This window comes from Hyperolius riggenbachi, chromosome 10 (assembly GCF_040937935.1).
Source record: "Hyperolius riggenbachi isolate aHypRig1 chromosome 10, aHypRig1.pri, whole genome shotgun sequence".
Classification (NCBI taxonomy): domain Eukaryota; kingdom Metazoa; phylum Chordata; class Amphibia; order Anura; family Hyperoliidae; genus Hyperolius; species Hyperolius riggenbachi.
The window spans coordinates 134,298,191-134,314,303 of record NC_090655.1 but is presented as its reverse complement, the minus strand read 5'-3'; the positions used below and the strand labels follow the sequence as shown (position 1 = coordinate 134,314,303).

The window sequence follows — 16,113 nt, the reverse complement described above, 5'->3', positions numbered from 1 at the left end:
GAAGCCTCCATATTATAATGTATTATATATTGTGGAATATCAAGATTTTAGTAGCTATGGGAGATCTGCTGCCTGTTGTAGCTCTGGGGAGGCTTAGATGATCAGCACCTTTAAACAGTTAGGATAAAGGGGGGAAACGTCACCACAGAGACACTGCATCACTTCCAGAAACTACGTTAATGGCATTAGGCATCAGTTGCTGATATTAAATAAGCATGTCTGTGGAGTGTAATGAGTATACGGATATGTAGTGCAAACCTTTATTTTTGGTTTAGGTGTCAGATTAATTTAGTGATAGTTTATAGTCATAACATAAACATACAGTTGGAAGATGTCAAACACTAAACAAATAGTTTTTATGTATATTAATGCAGAACGTTGGAGGGGGGACATCAATTATTCGAGTGATTGCAACAGACAAGGACAAAGGACTGAACAGCGTTCTTTCATATTACATCACACAAGGCAATGATGACTCCATTTTCCGCATGGATAGGCTTACTGGCGAGATTTCCACAAGGCCATCCCCGCCTGACCGTGAAAAACAAAGCTTTTATCAGCTGAAGGTTGTCGTGGAAGATGAAGGAAACCCTGCTCTCTCGGTGAGTACACAGAGTACACTCCTGATATAGATCTAAGTATTCAATAATTGCTTGCAAAATTACCTACTTGTAACTTAATTAAGGCTTGGCTGTGAGGTTAATCTTTATTATTGGTAAGCTGAATAAGGCTTCATAAAATCTTAGTCACGGAGCCCATGTGGCATAACAGCTGTTGTATCGTTGATTAGTAGAGAATACATATACATGCAGTAAGAGATGCTATGTGTAAACCAGTCATGCCAGGACATACACTTGCTTTATATGTTCTATATGAAACTATGCAGGGAATTATCCTGAGAAACATTGTGGCGTGAAAGGAAATATTCATGAGTTTTTGTATAGGCACTGTCCCTTGTACTCAGATAGATTTCTCATGTCAAATCTGTTAATAGGTTGATTATATATCCATCCAGGTGGGTCCATTGGTACATGTAATTAAGACGCTGGGAAATTTGGGTGCGGGGTAAAGCAGAAAAATGGCTCACCCTGTTCCTGCAAAAGACCCGGGGGCGGTAATTACTAATCCCCCCCTGGCCGCAGCGGACTCAGGGGTAATATGCAATTCAGATTTCAGCTATTGCTGGTGGCCGAATTATGATGGTTTTTATCGTAATTTGGGCTCGGTCTTTTGAATTTGAATTACGCCAAGTGCCGCTATAGCCGTAATTCACATTACTGCCTATGGCAGTGCCCGCTGCGCCCAAATATCCAGCGCCATTTTTGCCCAATGTACTGTTGGTGCCTTATCAGCAGGAAAAGCTTTCCAACCATAGAACTATATCAGTCATTGGTTGTATTTGGTACAGCACTGAAACATCGTCAGTTGTGAGTGTAATTTATTGTACATTAGTTGTACTTAGTTCTCTCTGGGACTGAGCACTTGCAGTGTGCACTGCTTTATTATTGCTCGTTGTTGATGCACCAGCACCACTTCAGTGAATTTATCCACCACATTGTAGAAATGTGGATTTCTGAGACTTACATGCTGCAGGCATTTTTTATTTCCTGTACCACTGCATGTAACTAAGGCCCGGTTCACATTAGCGGTGGCCGTCCGGAATCGCCGTGCCGGAGCCAGACCGCTTGCAGAACGGACGGAACGGACGCACGGCAATAGCAATGAAAGCCTATGCGTCCGTTCACATGCGTCCGTTCTGCCGGACCGGAGCCGGACCGGATCCGGACTCCGGCGTCCGTTCCAACATGCGCTATTTTTTGGTCCGGCTCCTCCGGCAGCCGTATCCGGGGCGGAGCCGGACTGCACCATCCGGCCAATACAATGAGAACCGGAGAGGGCACAACACACTGGCTACAAAAACCGGACGTTCTACCCCACTTCCTATGCATTTTGGATGGGGACCACATGGAGTTCACAGAGTGGGGCAGCAGCGATTTCATGCTGGAGCTCTAGGCAGCAACATGTCTGATATAAGTCTGATAACGAGGAGGCGAACAACAGAGAATTCCCAGGTATACGAAAAATGCCTGGATCCATGGTCCCAACTGCAGTCTCTGTATCCACGGATGGTCTCTGTCACAGGAGCCCCACTGGCCGTGAACACGCAAAACCGTCCGATCCGATTCTAGCACACAGATTGAGAGCTATGGACGCAATCTGCGTAGAATTGGCGGAGTTTGAGCGTCACGACGCAGTAGGGAGCCTGTGAGGTTACGAAAATACACTTTTACTCCAACCCAGGGGTAGATTTGCCACCATCTCTGTTTTCTATCAGCCCAGAGAAAACTGCTAACTGGCTATAGACCTGTGAAACAAACAACCGGTTAAAACTGTGCAATTCCTATCTATCTATCAAAACAGTAGCGTCCCTTCGGAAGTTTAGGTCTCGTCTGTGTATACTGAATAGAAGGTTTTACTGAGAGGTAAAGACCTTTTAAAAAGCCTTTATTTGTTACAATATAAATAATTAATATATACAGACAATCGTGAACAATTAAACGATGAGAGACAGTGATAACACAGTACATAAAAGAAAAGGGATAAAAAGAACGAATACTTATGATTCTGTGGAAAGTCCGTTCGGGAAAAGACAAAGTTCCTTTGTTGCAGTTAGTTCGCAATATGGCCGAACCACATGGCCGTTGCTCCGCCTGCAAGATGGCCACTGCTATTTCCCCAAGCAGTGGCAGTCTTTTCGGTATGATGGAAAGTGGGGGAATTTGGCTGGGAGTCCTCATGCAATCAGTTTTGAGCACTGACATTTCTGGGCGGAGTCTCAAGCTCAGCCCAGGGGCGTGTCAGGCAGTGAGTTCTCAGGGGAGGAACTTCCAACCATCCACAAAATATGTCCAATTTCATATCCCGCCGGGGTTTTGTCGCACATGCAAACCGATTTCATATTCAGATTGGGCTGAGAATACACGTTCATAGGACATCAAACTTGCAATATTTGGGGCGCACGGGGACCCCATTATTCATATCTCAGCCCCTGCTCGGGTTACCTGGCTATGTCTAGTATCACCATATTCTACAGAATTAGGGAAACAAAATTACGTAATTTTCATATTCCTCCCATGGATGGTATTTGCAAAATGTGACAAAGTTATCAACACCATGCATTCCATACTCAGTCTAGTCGGTGCCGTCAAGACTGGGAGGAATGTAGGTGTCAATAGACCTCATGCTGTGCTAGCTTCCCCTGTTGAATAGACTCTGTTGGTATTTCAGCTCTGCCCAATTAGCACATTAGTGTCACCAGAGCTTTTCCGGGAGCCTTAAAAGGATTTCTTGCTAAACCAGGTTGCTTTAGCCATATGCTAACGCAGGCCCATTCAGCCCTCATGGCAAAAAGGGGGGAAAGGCAGGAAGGAAAAACTTCTATTTAAAAATAAAGAATGTCAGTTTTCCGATCACGGTTGCGATCGGACAATCGGCCGCGAATCCTCGGACGACTGGGCGTCGCCCGGCGTCACAGTCTCCACACGTCCACCTGTCTCCAACAATGACCCCAGACCCTTCTGCTAACCTCCCAGACCCCAGGTATTTACAGGTTGTTATCTCCTTAAGAAACCGGATCCGGACCGCAACCGTGTTCACACCGCACGGAAACCGGATGCAAACGGACCGGATCCGGACCGGATCCGGATAGGAACCGTACGGATCAGGTCCGGTCCGGATACGGTGCGGTCCGGACATCCGGTGCGGTTTTGACAAAACCGCAAGTGTGAACGGGGCCTTATCCTGCTTAAACTATATGCAAAGCATTTTGAAAATTCCCTAGGATGCTGCAAGTTCCTTTTTTTCATTATTTATTAGAGCAACACTTTGTATGGTTTTCAGATGAATATATTCTTGTATTTACTTATTATAGCAAGTGGCATATTTGTAAAGGAACAGTATTACATTTCACAGTTATGCACAAACATAGAAACCTGTAAAGTGGTAGCAGCTCTATGGTATTCTTACGTGTTGTCCAGTGACACCTAAAACATTTTTGTGAGCTGAACTTTAGACATGTTTCAAATTATTTCAACTATATGACTTAATGGGGGGAATTTAACATAATAGCTGCACTTAAGAGTATGGCAAAAAAGCAGGAAACACATTTTTTATTGCGTGTATATAGTATAGTATTTTCTGCAGTATGGGAAATGCACACTGCTACACATGTAATTGAAGTCATTGTGTCACTCAAGATTCTTGCATTTATCCCTGTTCTGTTTTTACATTTTTCTCCACTGTAAAAAGGTGGACAGTAATTTATTTTCTTTTTTTCCACACACCATCCACAATTTTATTGTATTTTGCACTAAAACAAAAACAAAATCGCTATTGAAATTAAAAATGTGAATGAAAACACAATGCAGAGTAACAGGAATGTGAAAACACAATGCAGAGTAACAGGAATGTGAAAACACAATGCAGAGTAACAGGAAAGTGAAAACGCAATGCAGAGTAACAGGAATGTGAAAACACAATGTAGAGTAACAGGAATGTGAAAACACAATGCAGAATAACAGGAATGTGAAAACACAATGCAGAGTAACAGGAATGTGAAAAACTGGGTGTTGTATTGCAGTGGCAAGTGTACTCCCTGCCTAAAACTGGAGAAGTGATATTTTGTCAGGTAGGTTTTTTGTATCTGCGTTTCTGTAGAATCACTGCATCAAAATTGAATCTCTCCAGAAAGCTTTCTACCACTGCATGTTTTACATTAACATCTGTCACGAATACAATTCATCAGAACTACTCTGGATGGTCAAAAAGCTTCTGCTTGATTTATTAAACTGCTGTAATATTACTGCTCATACACAGCGTGCGGTAATATTAGAAAGCACACCGTAATAATCCCTGTTGCGAACTACCGCAAGATACTCTTAGCGTGACCATAGTACTCAATTACCGTGGCCGCTACTTTGGTAACGCGCGCGTTAACATAGTAGCAACCGCGCTAATAAGGTACCGCAGTCGTGCTACCAGCATATCTAACGGTAGTTACACACGCTCGCGATGGGTATTATTACTGTGCGCTTTGTAATATTACCGCACACTGTGTATGTGCAGTAATATTACCACAGTTTAACCACTTCCCCTCCACTGGGATGAGTAAATGTCACGGAACAGCCATGAGAAACGCGGGCGAATTGGAAGGATCTGTGCAGTCTAATTTCTGATCGCTCTCTGGCTAAATTTGTGCAGCCATTGCAGTAATCAGAAACCGACATTCCTGTTTTGTCTTTTTTTAATAAAGACAGTTCTTTCCCTCCTTCCTTCCCAAAAGGCAGGAGCCTGCTGCAGCTGTCCCCGGCATCAAGCTGTGCTGATGGCCCATCCATCAGATGGAGCTGATAAGCAGCATGACAGATCCAATTTAGTTGGGAGAAGTCAGACACTCTGGCTACCATCCCAGCAGGGGAGCTAACACGTAGCTTGCTGCCCCCAAGCTTCAAAAGAGCCTTCACTTAGGAATGACCTGCTGTAAATCCCAGATGTATATCATATTCCATAAACTGCTATATGTGTCATATTTTCTGTATTGCCAGGCTGGCAGACCCTCCAAACTAACAGAGCATGATGGGCCTTGTCTGGCGCTGGTTCTGATGAAGTTTCAGAAAATTCTGGGGTAAAGACTGCCAGTTAGGCAGTTCGAAAGTGCCCTGATGATACCACCGGGGTCCCACCCTTAATGTTTGGTATCAGGCTGCTAGGTAAATCGGGACGGATCTGAGAATGTTAGTAAATCTGCCCTGACCTGTACGGTTCTGTGAGATAGAGCCCATATCTGGTTAGATATGATTTCTGGTCCCCAGGACAAGGGGAGGACTCATCTCATATTCTAAGGGGTTGTGTGGCTCCTCGCCCTCACTCCCTCCTACTGGATCAGGGGCATAAGAATGGCAGAGGAGCCAAACTCAGTGTCCTCGACCTTGAAACACCATCTTTATCACATCTGTGCCAGCTTGAGGATATGCTGGCATCCACCTGGTCTGAACTCTGGACTCTGAACTTTGAACTGAAACAAAAGGAACTCTACAAGTTTTTCCCACAACAGGACATCTTTCCACAAATCCTTTTTATTGCATACTGGCTATTAATGTTTCAATAATTGTTGATTTTAATAATTTTCTGTATATATTAATTATTTATATTGCACGTAAATAAAGACTTTATCAAAGTCATTTACTGTTTCGCTACACCTGCTATACGGCAATGCACAGATACTGAACTCAGGTCTCTGAGGAGCCGCTACTATTGTTGATATCTAGACAGAACACAGCGTGTTTTAAACGTTTTATTTGCAGGATCAGTCAGTCAGCCGGTAGGGACCACTGGTCCATACCAGTGGTGGTGGCAGATATACCCTGAAATAGTGTGTAAGTTGTAATTACCGTACCTCACAGGCTCCCTTCTGGTTCGTCTGCGGCCAATTCCCAACGGTTACTTCGCATTGACTGCGACCACAGTTTGCACGCTTTGTGCGCTGGAACCGTTTGGAAGGCATTTCGCATTCCAGCCACCAGGGCTCCTGTGACAGTGTTTGGCAGTGGTTGGGATCTGTGTTGTGCTGAAAGTATCTAAGATAGCGCTAGCGCTATCAAGAAACGAACTAATTCGTTGGTGTAGCTGGAATGCAATATATTTTTTATATATACAGAGAGACTGTGTAGCCAGTACCCCTCCACAAAAGTTTTATTTTATTTGGCATGGAAATGTCCGGGAACTACAAGAAAATGTGCTTGGCGGACCTGCAAAATCTTTGCCAAGCAAGAGGCATTGACGTCGGCCGCAAGAAACACCAGGACCTAGTAACGGACTTGTTCTAATGGGATACCCAGCAACTGCGGTAGCCGGGTGTGTCCGCTGAAGTGGATACCAGCCCATCTGACCCAAGTCAAGGGGAACCAGAGACTGAAGATTCTGAGCGTACAGAGGTTGAGCATCCTGCGGGCCCTGTTGCAACAGTTACGCCAGAGACTGTCAGTGTGGACCCCAATCTCAGAGTTCCTTTTGTTTCAGTTCAAAGTTCAGAGTCCAGAGTTCAGACCAGGTGGATGCCAGCATATCCTCAAGCTGGCACAGATGTGATAAAGATGGTGTTTCAAGGTGGAGGACACTGAGTTTGGCTCCTCTGCCATTCTTATGCCCCTGATCCAGTAGGAGGGAGTGAGGGCGAGGAGCCACACACCCCCTTAGAATTTGAGATGAGTCCCCCCCTTGTCCTGGGGACCAGAAATCATATCTAACCAGATATGGGCTCTATCTCACAGAACCGTACAGGTCAGGGCAGATTTACTAACATTCTCAGATCCGTCCCGATTTACCCAGCAGCCTGATACCAAACATTAGGGGTTAGACCACGGTGGTATCATCAGGGCACTTTCAAACTGCCTAACTGGCAGTCTTTACCTCAGAATGTTCTGAAACTTCCTCAGAACCAGCGCCAGACAAAGCCCATCATGCTCTGTTAGTTTGGAGGGTCTGCCAGCCTGGCAATACAGAAAATTTGAGACATATAGCAGTTTATGGAATATGATATACATCTGGGATTTACAGCAGGTCATTCCTAAGTGAAGGCTCTTTTGTAGCTTGGGGGCAGCAAGCTACGTGTTAGCTCCCCTGCTGGGATGGTAGCCAGAGTGTCTGACTTCTCCTAACTAAATTGGATCTGTCATGCTGCTTATCAGCTCCATCTGATGGATGGGCCATCAGCACAGCTTGATGCCGGGGACAGCTGCAGCAGGCTCCTGCCTTTTGGGGGGGGGGGGGGGGGAGGGAAAGAACTGTCTTTATTAAAAAAATAAAAACCAGGAATGTCGGTTTCTGATTACTGCAATGGCTGCACAAATTTAGCCAGAGAGCGATCTGAAATTGGACTGCACGGATCCTTTCAATTCGCCCGCGTTTCTCATGGCTGTTCCGTGAGAGTAACCCCCCGTCGCCCACTCCCGGCCGCCCCACCCCCGCGTCTTTGCTCGTTACAACTGCCGATCGTTATCCAGGAGATCAATGAATGGGAAAACAGTCCTCGTATTGCTTCCTGTTTGCGTAGTAATACTTTGCATAGGAAAGTTATGCGCAAGGACATCTTGTGGCCAAATAGTAAAACTACATCTAAGCCCCCCCCCCCTCCTTTTTTTTTCTTACTAACAGCCTTTTTTTGCATTTAAAATTAACTCCTTACCTCCCACACTCCCAAATAGTTCCCCCAAAAATTATTTTGTAAAAAAAAACATATACAATTAAAAAAAAACAAAAAACATAAATAATTACCTTAGTTACTGAACTTTTTTAATATGTATGTCAAAAGGGTATATTACTGTTACTTTATAAATTATGGGCTTGTAATTAGTGATGGACTCAAAATTGAAAAAAATACACCTTTATTTCCAAATAAAATATTGGCGCCATACATTGGACTAGGGAAACATTTTCAATGTTGCAATAACCAAGACAAATGGGCAAAAAAATGTGTGGGTTTTAATTACGATAGCATTTATTATTTTAAAACTTTAACGGCCAAAATCGGAGAAATAATTTTCTCTAATTTTTTCAATTTTTTCCTGTTAAAACAAGTTTAAAATAAAATAATTCTTAGCAAAAAGTACCCCTCCCTTTCAGGTGCTGGTTTTAAATGCCACAATTCTCTTTAGCTTACAATTAATGGTGCATGTAACCAGCTCAGTTACAATTTGAACTCGGATTTTACGATGTCTCCCCATCACCATAGTCTACTTTATGTTATGTTGAGGGAACTGTTGATCTTATCAATTTAGCCAGGATGCTTGGGAAAGCCTCCTGAGCAACAGTTAATGCATCTAATTACATTTATGTTTGCTAAAGAATGTTTCTCCTTTGTATGTCAGTGTATATAAGCTGTGTTTTTTCAGTTTTTGTCAGGAACCAGTCTGACGAAGACTTTTTATAAGCCGAGAGCTCACGTTTTTTTTCATCTCTAAGTTAGCCAATAAATGGTGGTATCCTGATTCAAATCTCCTTGCTAGTACCCCCCCCTTCCCCCCCCCCCCCCAAAGAAAGCCTAATCAGGGGCAAAAAAACCAAGATATAGATGGTTTTGTTGTGATATAAGTAGTAATAAAGTTACAGGCGAATGAATGGAAGGAGGGCTGACAGGTGAAAATTGCTCTGTTTTTTTAAGGGGAAAAAACCCTTGGAGGTGAAGTGGTTAATAAATCAAGCCCTTTGAGTTGAGAGAGAAATATGCAGCTTTTCTATGCAACTTTATGTGGCTCGAGAATGGACCAAACCAATGAAGCCAAGGTGGTTTTTAATGGTCTGCGTTCAAGCTGCAGATGTTTGCGTAAACATTACTATAATTCTGTATCAACGTGGGAATTATTTGCATGTCATTGACCTTGAATCATGGTCAATGATTCTGATTCCTAATGTTGACCACTTTGAACAGCTGAGTGAGATGGATTTAATACTCCCTGATGTTTCTCATTGTTGTCCATACCCAGCTTGGGAAGAAGGTGAGCTCCCCACAAAACTAAACACTCAAGCTCTTATTGGGTGCTTCTGTTCCTCCTTTGTAAGTGATCACACTCTAAAGCCTGAATTCTGACATCCATTATAAAGAATAACACTGCGCTAACAGGTCAAATATAGGGTATATTAATGGTGGTGTGCCTCTAGTGTACGTATCCAATCAAAATAAAGTATTTTTAGATGGGGCACAGCAATCCATACAGTCCAGTAAATTAGGTAGAATTGATGAGTAAACCTTCATGCCACTGTGAAGATACAGGAGTCCATATCAGATATCAGGAAGGCTCTCCTTAATATTTAGTGATCAACATCACTTCACCCTCTAGATGGGGCACTCACCCTTAGATTCTGATCCTATGTTAGATGGGCCTGCAGCACTTCTGGGGCAATCAGTGTCTCTCCCTGCCTGTAGCAAAGTTAAGCATCCATGTAATTCTCACAGATCAAGCACCTCAGAGATGTAATAGTTATAATTAACCATAGTATAAAATTGTATCGATGATTTATTACAATTTAAAAGTGAGCAAGTGCAGTGATTTGCCCTAATGATGGAGCCATGATCCCACCAACGGGACTATTGGCACCAGTCAACAAACAGGCAGCAGTGATTGGCAGATCTAAAGGCAGCACCTGATGGGTCAATGGCCTCCTGATGCATCTCCCTCCTTGCGGCTACTTCCATCAGCTGATCGGGAGCCACGGTGTGTACTGTACCTGGCCATACATCTTCAGCACCGCACGGCCATATATCTTCAACACTGCAAGACCATACATCTACAGCACCCGGAAGGAACTGCGGACATGGGAAAACGTACTGCAGGCCATGATGCTTGCTGGACTGCCATCTAGTGTCAGCAGACAGCTGCAGTATGTTGAGGACAAAAAGACGTGGGACACCAAGAGCCCAATATAGTGTAGTATGTATTGGTTAGAAAGGAAGATAGTAAAGTAAGTATTTTTATGTAGTAGATAAGAATTCCGCTGCACCGATCTCAGGAATCTGAAAGTCCAATTTTTATTGAGGCAATTGTGGACAAACAGCAATTGCTGCTTGCTGTTTGTCCACAATTGCCTCAATAAAAATTGGACTTTTATCCTGAGATCGTGCAGCGGAGTTCTTATCTACTACATTTTCCTGGCTCTTTGGTGTTCTGCTCCCGATCACAGTAGGAGCAGTGGTTGCAGCGACCTGTTTCTTGGATTGTAAGTATCTTTATATTCACAAAAGTGGGTTACCATACACTGCCTGTCACTTGATTGGGCCAATCACGTCCTAGGAAGCCACTGGACCTGTCTGGGCTCAAGGTGGGACGACGTGGAGCAAGCGTTGGTTACAAGGAGTGCACAAAAGTTACCAGCTCATGCTAGCTGCACTACCGCAGCGCTCCTCTCATTAAAGAACAAGCGACACCCATGCTAACCTAGAAATAAAAAACACATATATAAATAGATAAATACTACTTCTACTTAAAAATCCTATTCTAGGCAGTGGCCATCTTGCCAAGCTAATGCTGACATCATATCCTCCCTGACTCTTGTTTTCCCCCCTCCCTTCTCTTGCTCATTGTGTATTCATTAGCTGCCCTCCTCCCAGAGTCTTCGGACTCTCCCACTGAGGTGTATACTAACAACTGCACTGTCTTTTTTTTATTTACACATCCAATCACTGAGTCACCTCAGCCTTGCTTGTAAACACAAGTAATCAGAGGGTGTTTCTGATAAGCAGCTAGGCAGAGAAATAAATGGAAGAGGAGGAATATATTATAGATAAAAAGATCTCCCAGCATTCAACTCTTTGGCACTGCTTGGCACTAGGGCCAGTGCTCCTAAGGTATGTGATAACTACAAACCATAACAGCAGAAAAAGTTTTGCAAGTTTTGAATGCAGGATTAGCATCTTTATTACTTAATACACTCAGACCAGTTGCTGTTGAAATTTGATTTTTATGGTGGCAATACCGCTTTAAGCTGTGCTGCTTTAGCAGCACAGCTTAATCAATCAAGCCCCATGACTTTATATTGCATCTCAACTATCGAACAGCTTGGGGTAAATTTCCACAATAGATGAACATCTTCAAGTTCATTCTGTTTACTGTAGGTTCCATTCATTCCTCTGCAGTGGTGCTCGGATACCTCTTTTTGATATCCGGGTTGTTCTGGATCCAGATAGCAAAAAATCTGGATAAATCCAGATATCTGGATTCGAACCGTTCGGAAATCTGAGTCGATCCAGATATCCGAACCCATCATCCGGAAATCCGGTATCCGGACTGAAATCCGGAACTTGCCTTTAAATTGCTTCCAAAACGTCTTGTAACGCCCACTGTGCGCGCTGCCGCGTGCACACACGTCCGCCCCTTCTGGTCCCTTCCTCCGATTCTCGTCACCGTCGGCAGTGTCTCTACGTCTTGTCCCTGCACATGCGCAGTGCTAAAAAGCACTGCCACAGGGACAAAAATGGACGCAGAGACACTTGCCAATTATATATAGGGATGATGCATGAAGCATCATGTTTTTTGTAAAGAAAAACAGCAATTGTTTGTGGGGAGGTATAATACTAAAAAAAAAAAAAAATGGCTGTAAATTAACATCAGACACTCCCCCTAACAGCTGGGTGCCCAGTGCGTCCATGGCCAGTGGCTAGCAGCAGAATGGACTCTGACGTGGCAGAACTGCCGACGGTGGCGGTGTAATGAAAAATTTTGCAACCCATCATATTTTGCAACTTGCCATAGGGGACAGTGTATAACTGTGTAGGGGTGGCTTCTTTCTGTTAACACGCCTGTAATTTTTTTGCAACCACGTGTCCCATTGAGCTACAAGGGGGATTGTTCCCTCCAGGGGGGGTTATAAGTTGAGCAAGAAGGGGGGATTGTTCCCTCCGGGGGGGGGGGGGGGGGGTTATTAGTTGAGCAAGAAGAGGGGATTGTTCCCTCCTGGGGGGGGGGGGGGTTATTGAGCAAGAAGGGGGGATTGTTCCCTCCAGGGGGGTTATAAGTTGAGCAAAAGGGGGGATTGTTCCCTCCAGGAGGGGTTATTAGTTGAGCAAGAGGGGGGATTGTTCCCTCCGGGGGGGGGGGGGGGGGTTATTAGTTGAGCAAGAAGGGGGGATTGTTCCCTCCAGGGGGGTTATAAGTTGAGCAAGAGGGGGGATTGTTCCCTCCAGGAGGGGTTATTAGTTGAGCAAGAGGGGGGATTGTTCCCTCCAGTAGGGGTTATTAGTTGAGCAAGAGGGGGGATTGTTCCCTCCAGGGGGGGTTATTAGTTGAGCAAGAGGGGAGGGTTCTGTGTGAGAATAGGGTTTGGTTGGGTTGCATTTCCTGATACAGATAGGTTGAAGTCAATGGTTAGGTTGCATTTTTTGATAGCTATACCTATAAATAAGTGCAACTGGTTTCAAAATCTGATAAAGTTGCAAACATTTTCAATACAGTGGCAATGCTGCTCCCTCTCCTCTTGCCCTTGCTTTTCATGCTGCCCCTCCCCCGGGTGCCAGTGCCAGCAGACATAGTACAACTTTATATGTGTCCAAATGAAGTGGGGTACTTGTACTTTATTCAAATCAGTAGTACTAGTAGATAGTAGCAGTAGTAGAACTTCAACTAATGGAGTGACAGCAGAGTAGCACACACTGACACACATAGGCCTGGTGCACACCAGAGTAGTTTTTCTGAGCGTTTTGAGTTTTTAAATCTGCTGCTAATGTTATCCTATGTGTCTGTGCATACTGGAGCAATGAGGTTTTGTAAAAAAAAACCATAGCATTACATTGGGAAAAGCTTTTGAAACCTCTAAAAGCTCTTCCCAATGTAATGCTATGGTTTTTTTTTACAAAACCTCATTGCTCCAGTGTGCACAGACACATAGGATAAAATTAGCAGCAGATTTAAAAACTCAAAACGCTCAGAAAAACTCCTCTGGTGTGCACCAGGCCTAAGGGCCGGTGCACACCAAAACCCGCTAGCAGATCCGCAAAATGCTAGCAGATTTTGAAACGCTTTTTCTTCTTTTTCTGTAGCGTTTCAGCTAGCGTTTTGCGGTTTTGTCTAGCGGTTTTGGTGTAGTAGATTTCCTGTATTGTTACAGTAAAGCTGTTACTGAACAGCTACTGTAACAAAAAACGCCTGGCAAACCGATCTGAACTGCCGTTTTTCAGAGCGGTTTGCGTTTTTCCTATACTTAACACTGAGGCAGAAACGCATCCACAATCCAAAAAATGCCTCACCCAGGCATTTTTCGTTTCTGCAAAATGCCTCCCGCTCTGGTGTGCACCACCCCATTGAGATACATTGACCAAGCGGATCCGCAGCCGCAAGCGGCTGCAGAAACGCTGAAAAAGCCGTGTGCACCAGCCCTCACTGTCTATCTGTCACACTGTAACAGTACTGCAATCAAAGCAAGCTAACTCAATACACATTAACTATATATAACTGGTAGTAGTAGACTAGTTGTAGTAGTACTAGTAGAACTTGAACTGATGGAGTGACAGGAGCAAACACTAACTGTCTATCTGTCACACACTGACTGACTCACAGCAGCACTGCAGTAACTATCTGTAGTAAATGAAGCTAACGCAGTAGTACTACTCTCTCTAACAACTAACTACACACAATATAAGACTAGTAGTAGCAGGGGAGGACTGGCCAGGGGGAAAGGAAGGATATTTCCCCCCAGGCTGCCTCTCATTTAATGATTTAGGGCTGGTTCAGTGCTTGGTGCATTCATGTTTTTGTATAAGACAATGTGAACCACTAGGCTGGCTGAGGCAAATAAATGCCCAATTACAGAGCAATTAGAGGGCGGGCAAGCTGGTAAATATACACAGCATGATACAGAGCAGAGGCTTGCCTGCAGGGTCTGTGGGAACAAATCTGTCTGGTCTCTCACCATTGTTAAAATGACTGCATGTGCACAGCTACATAAGGTATTGTCTAGGTTGAAAAGTATTTGACAATCCCTAGACTCCAGAAGGGCTGCTTGAAAACAGTCCCTAGACTCCAGGATGTCTGCTGGCAGACAGTCCCTAGACTCCAAAGAGGCTGCTTTTAGGACTTGTGTGAGAGATTGGCAGGGACCAGATTGATACTTATAGGTAAGTAGCCTCTGTGTGATTTGGCTGCAATACAGATAAGCTCTCTGCTCCATCTCAGGCTATTCTCATCTCTCTCCCACTACTGGAATATAGCACATGGGGCACGTGTGTGATGTCATTTGGGCTGGGGCTGCTGTAAAAATGGGCCTCTAATTTGTGTTTTCCCCCCAGGCCAAAAGGTCCCAGTCCTCCCTTGAGTAGTAGTACAGTAATCTAATCCCTAATAACCTACAAGCTATACTGTAGCTAAGGCTGGCCTAGCCTGTGCACACAGCAGGCCCTAACCTAGCCTAGCAGCTGTCACACTGACTAAAATCAAAATACAAGCTAGCTAACTAAAAAACAATAAAATACTTGTGTAGTACAGGTGTTTAGGAGCGAATACGCTAGGTTTAACACAGTAAAACAGCACTTGCTTAGCCAACAGCACTGGAGATGTCTCTCAGTGAGCAGTCACAAGCAAGGACGAGATCTCATCATGGCGCTCGCCTTATATACAGGAGGGGCTGGCCAGGGTTCCCCTCTGTGATTGGTTGCTAGGGCTTCGGCTGGGAGCCCTTTGATTGGCTCAATGACGTCATGGACGTCATATCCGTGGTTACGCTATCTGGATCGGGTACTCGAACTAGGTATCTGGAAGGATTTCCAGATACCGAATACGTATCCGGATTCACTCGGATAGTGCATTCCGGATTTATCCAGCTATCTGGAATCCGTATCCGAGTTCGGATACCAGAAAAAGGTTCGGATATCTGGGTAGTTCGGGTATCTGGAATCTGGATGAGCATCCCTGGTCCTCTATATTTTTTTCAGCTGAAAGTTGGGCTGCCAAACATGCAAATATGCTGCTTAGATGTTTTAGGCTCCCTTGAAAAAGATAAAATCTTCTGTAGCTCAACAGTAGAAAGCCCAAGTTTGTCATCCTGAGTGATTTCAAGGCATAGGTAGATGGATGCCTACTTTGTGCAACTAGGAAGATAATTAATTTACACAATAAATTAATTGGGCTATTCTTAGGATATAAGATCTGTCAGGTAACTCAAATAGTAACATTGGGACCTTTGTTGTCCAATTCTGCACACTTCGAGGGCCAGTTTCCACTGTCGCGGTTTCCGCCGCGATTCCGCAGAGTTTCCCCGCACATGAATCGCACGGGGAAACTCTGCCATAGGAGATACCGGCGCCGCGGCCGAATCGCTTGCGGGAGCGATTCGGCCGGAACCCCCTGCAGAATTCGCGGCGGTGGCTGCGAATCCCATAGCCGTGCATGGCACGGCTCATGGGATCCGCCTGCGATCCCGCCCACCCGCTTAGTGCTAGTGGAAACGAGCCCTAAAGTGTAACTATCAGGCATAAAATAAAAAACTATTATTTATTTTTATCTGGTAAACAAGTAATCAGGATGCTAACCAGGCAATTCAGAAGTTAAAATCACTATTACTTTTATTGTTGAT

The 16,113-nt window shown here is 44.4% G+C and overlaps 1 protein-coding gene across 5 annotated transcripts in view; it reads left to right on the top strand.

Moving 5' to 3' along the window:
* Nucleotides 1-16,113, top strand: part of CDH23 (cadherin related 23) — a 1,682,716-nt gene that overhangs the window by 1,351,613 nt on the left and 314,990 nt on the right. For all 5 annotated transcript variants that reach the window (XM_068258239.1, XM_068258230.1, XM_068258228.1 and 2 more), the window contains one exon: nucleotides 375-602. In XM_068258239.1, the coding sequence (XP_068114340.1) occupies nucleotides 375-602 (228 nt within the window). The remainder of the gene's footprint in view (nucleotides 1-374; nucleotides 603-16,113) is intronic.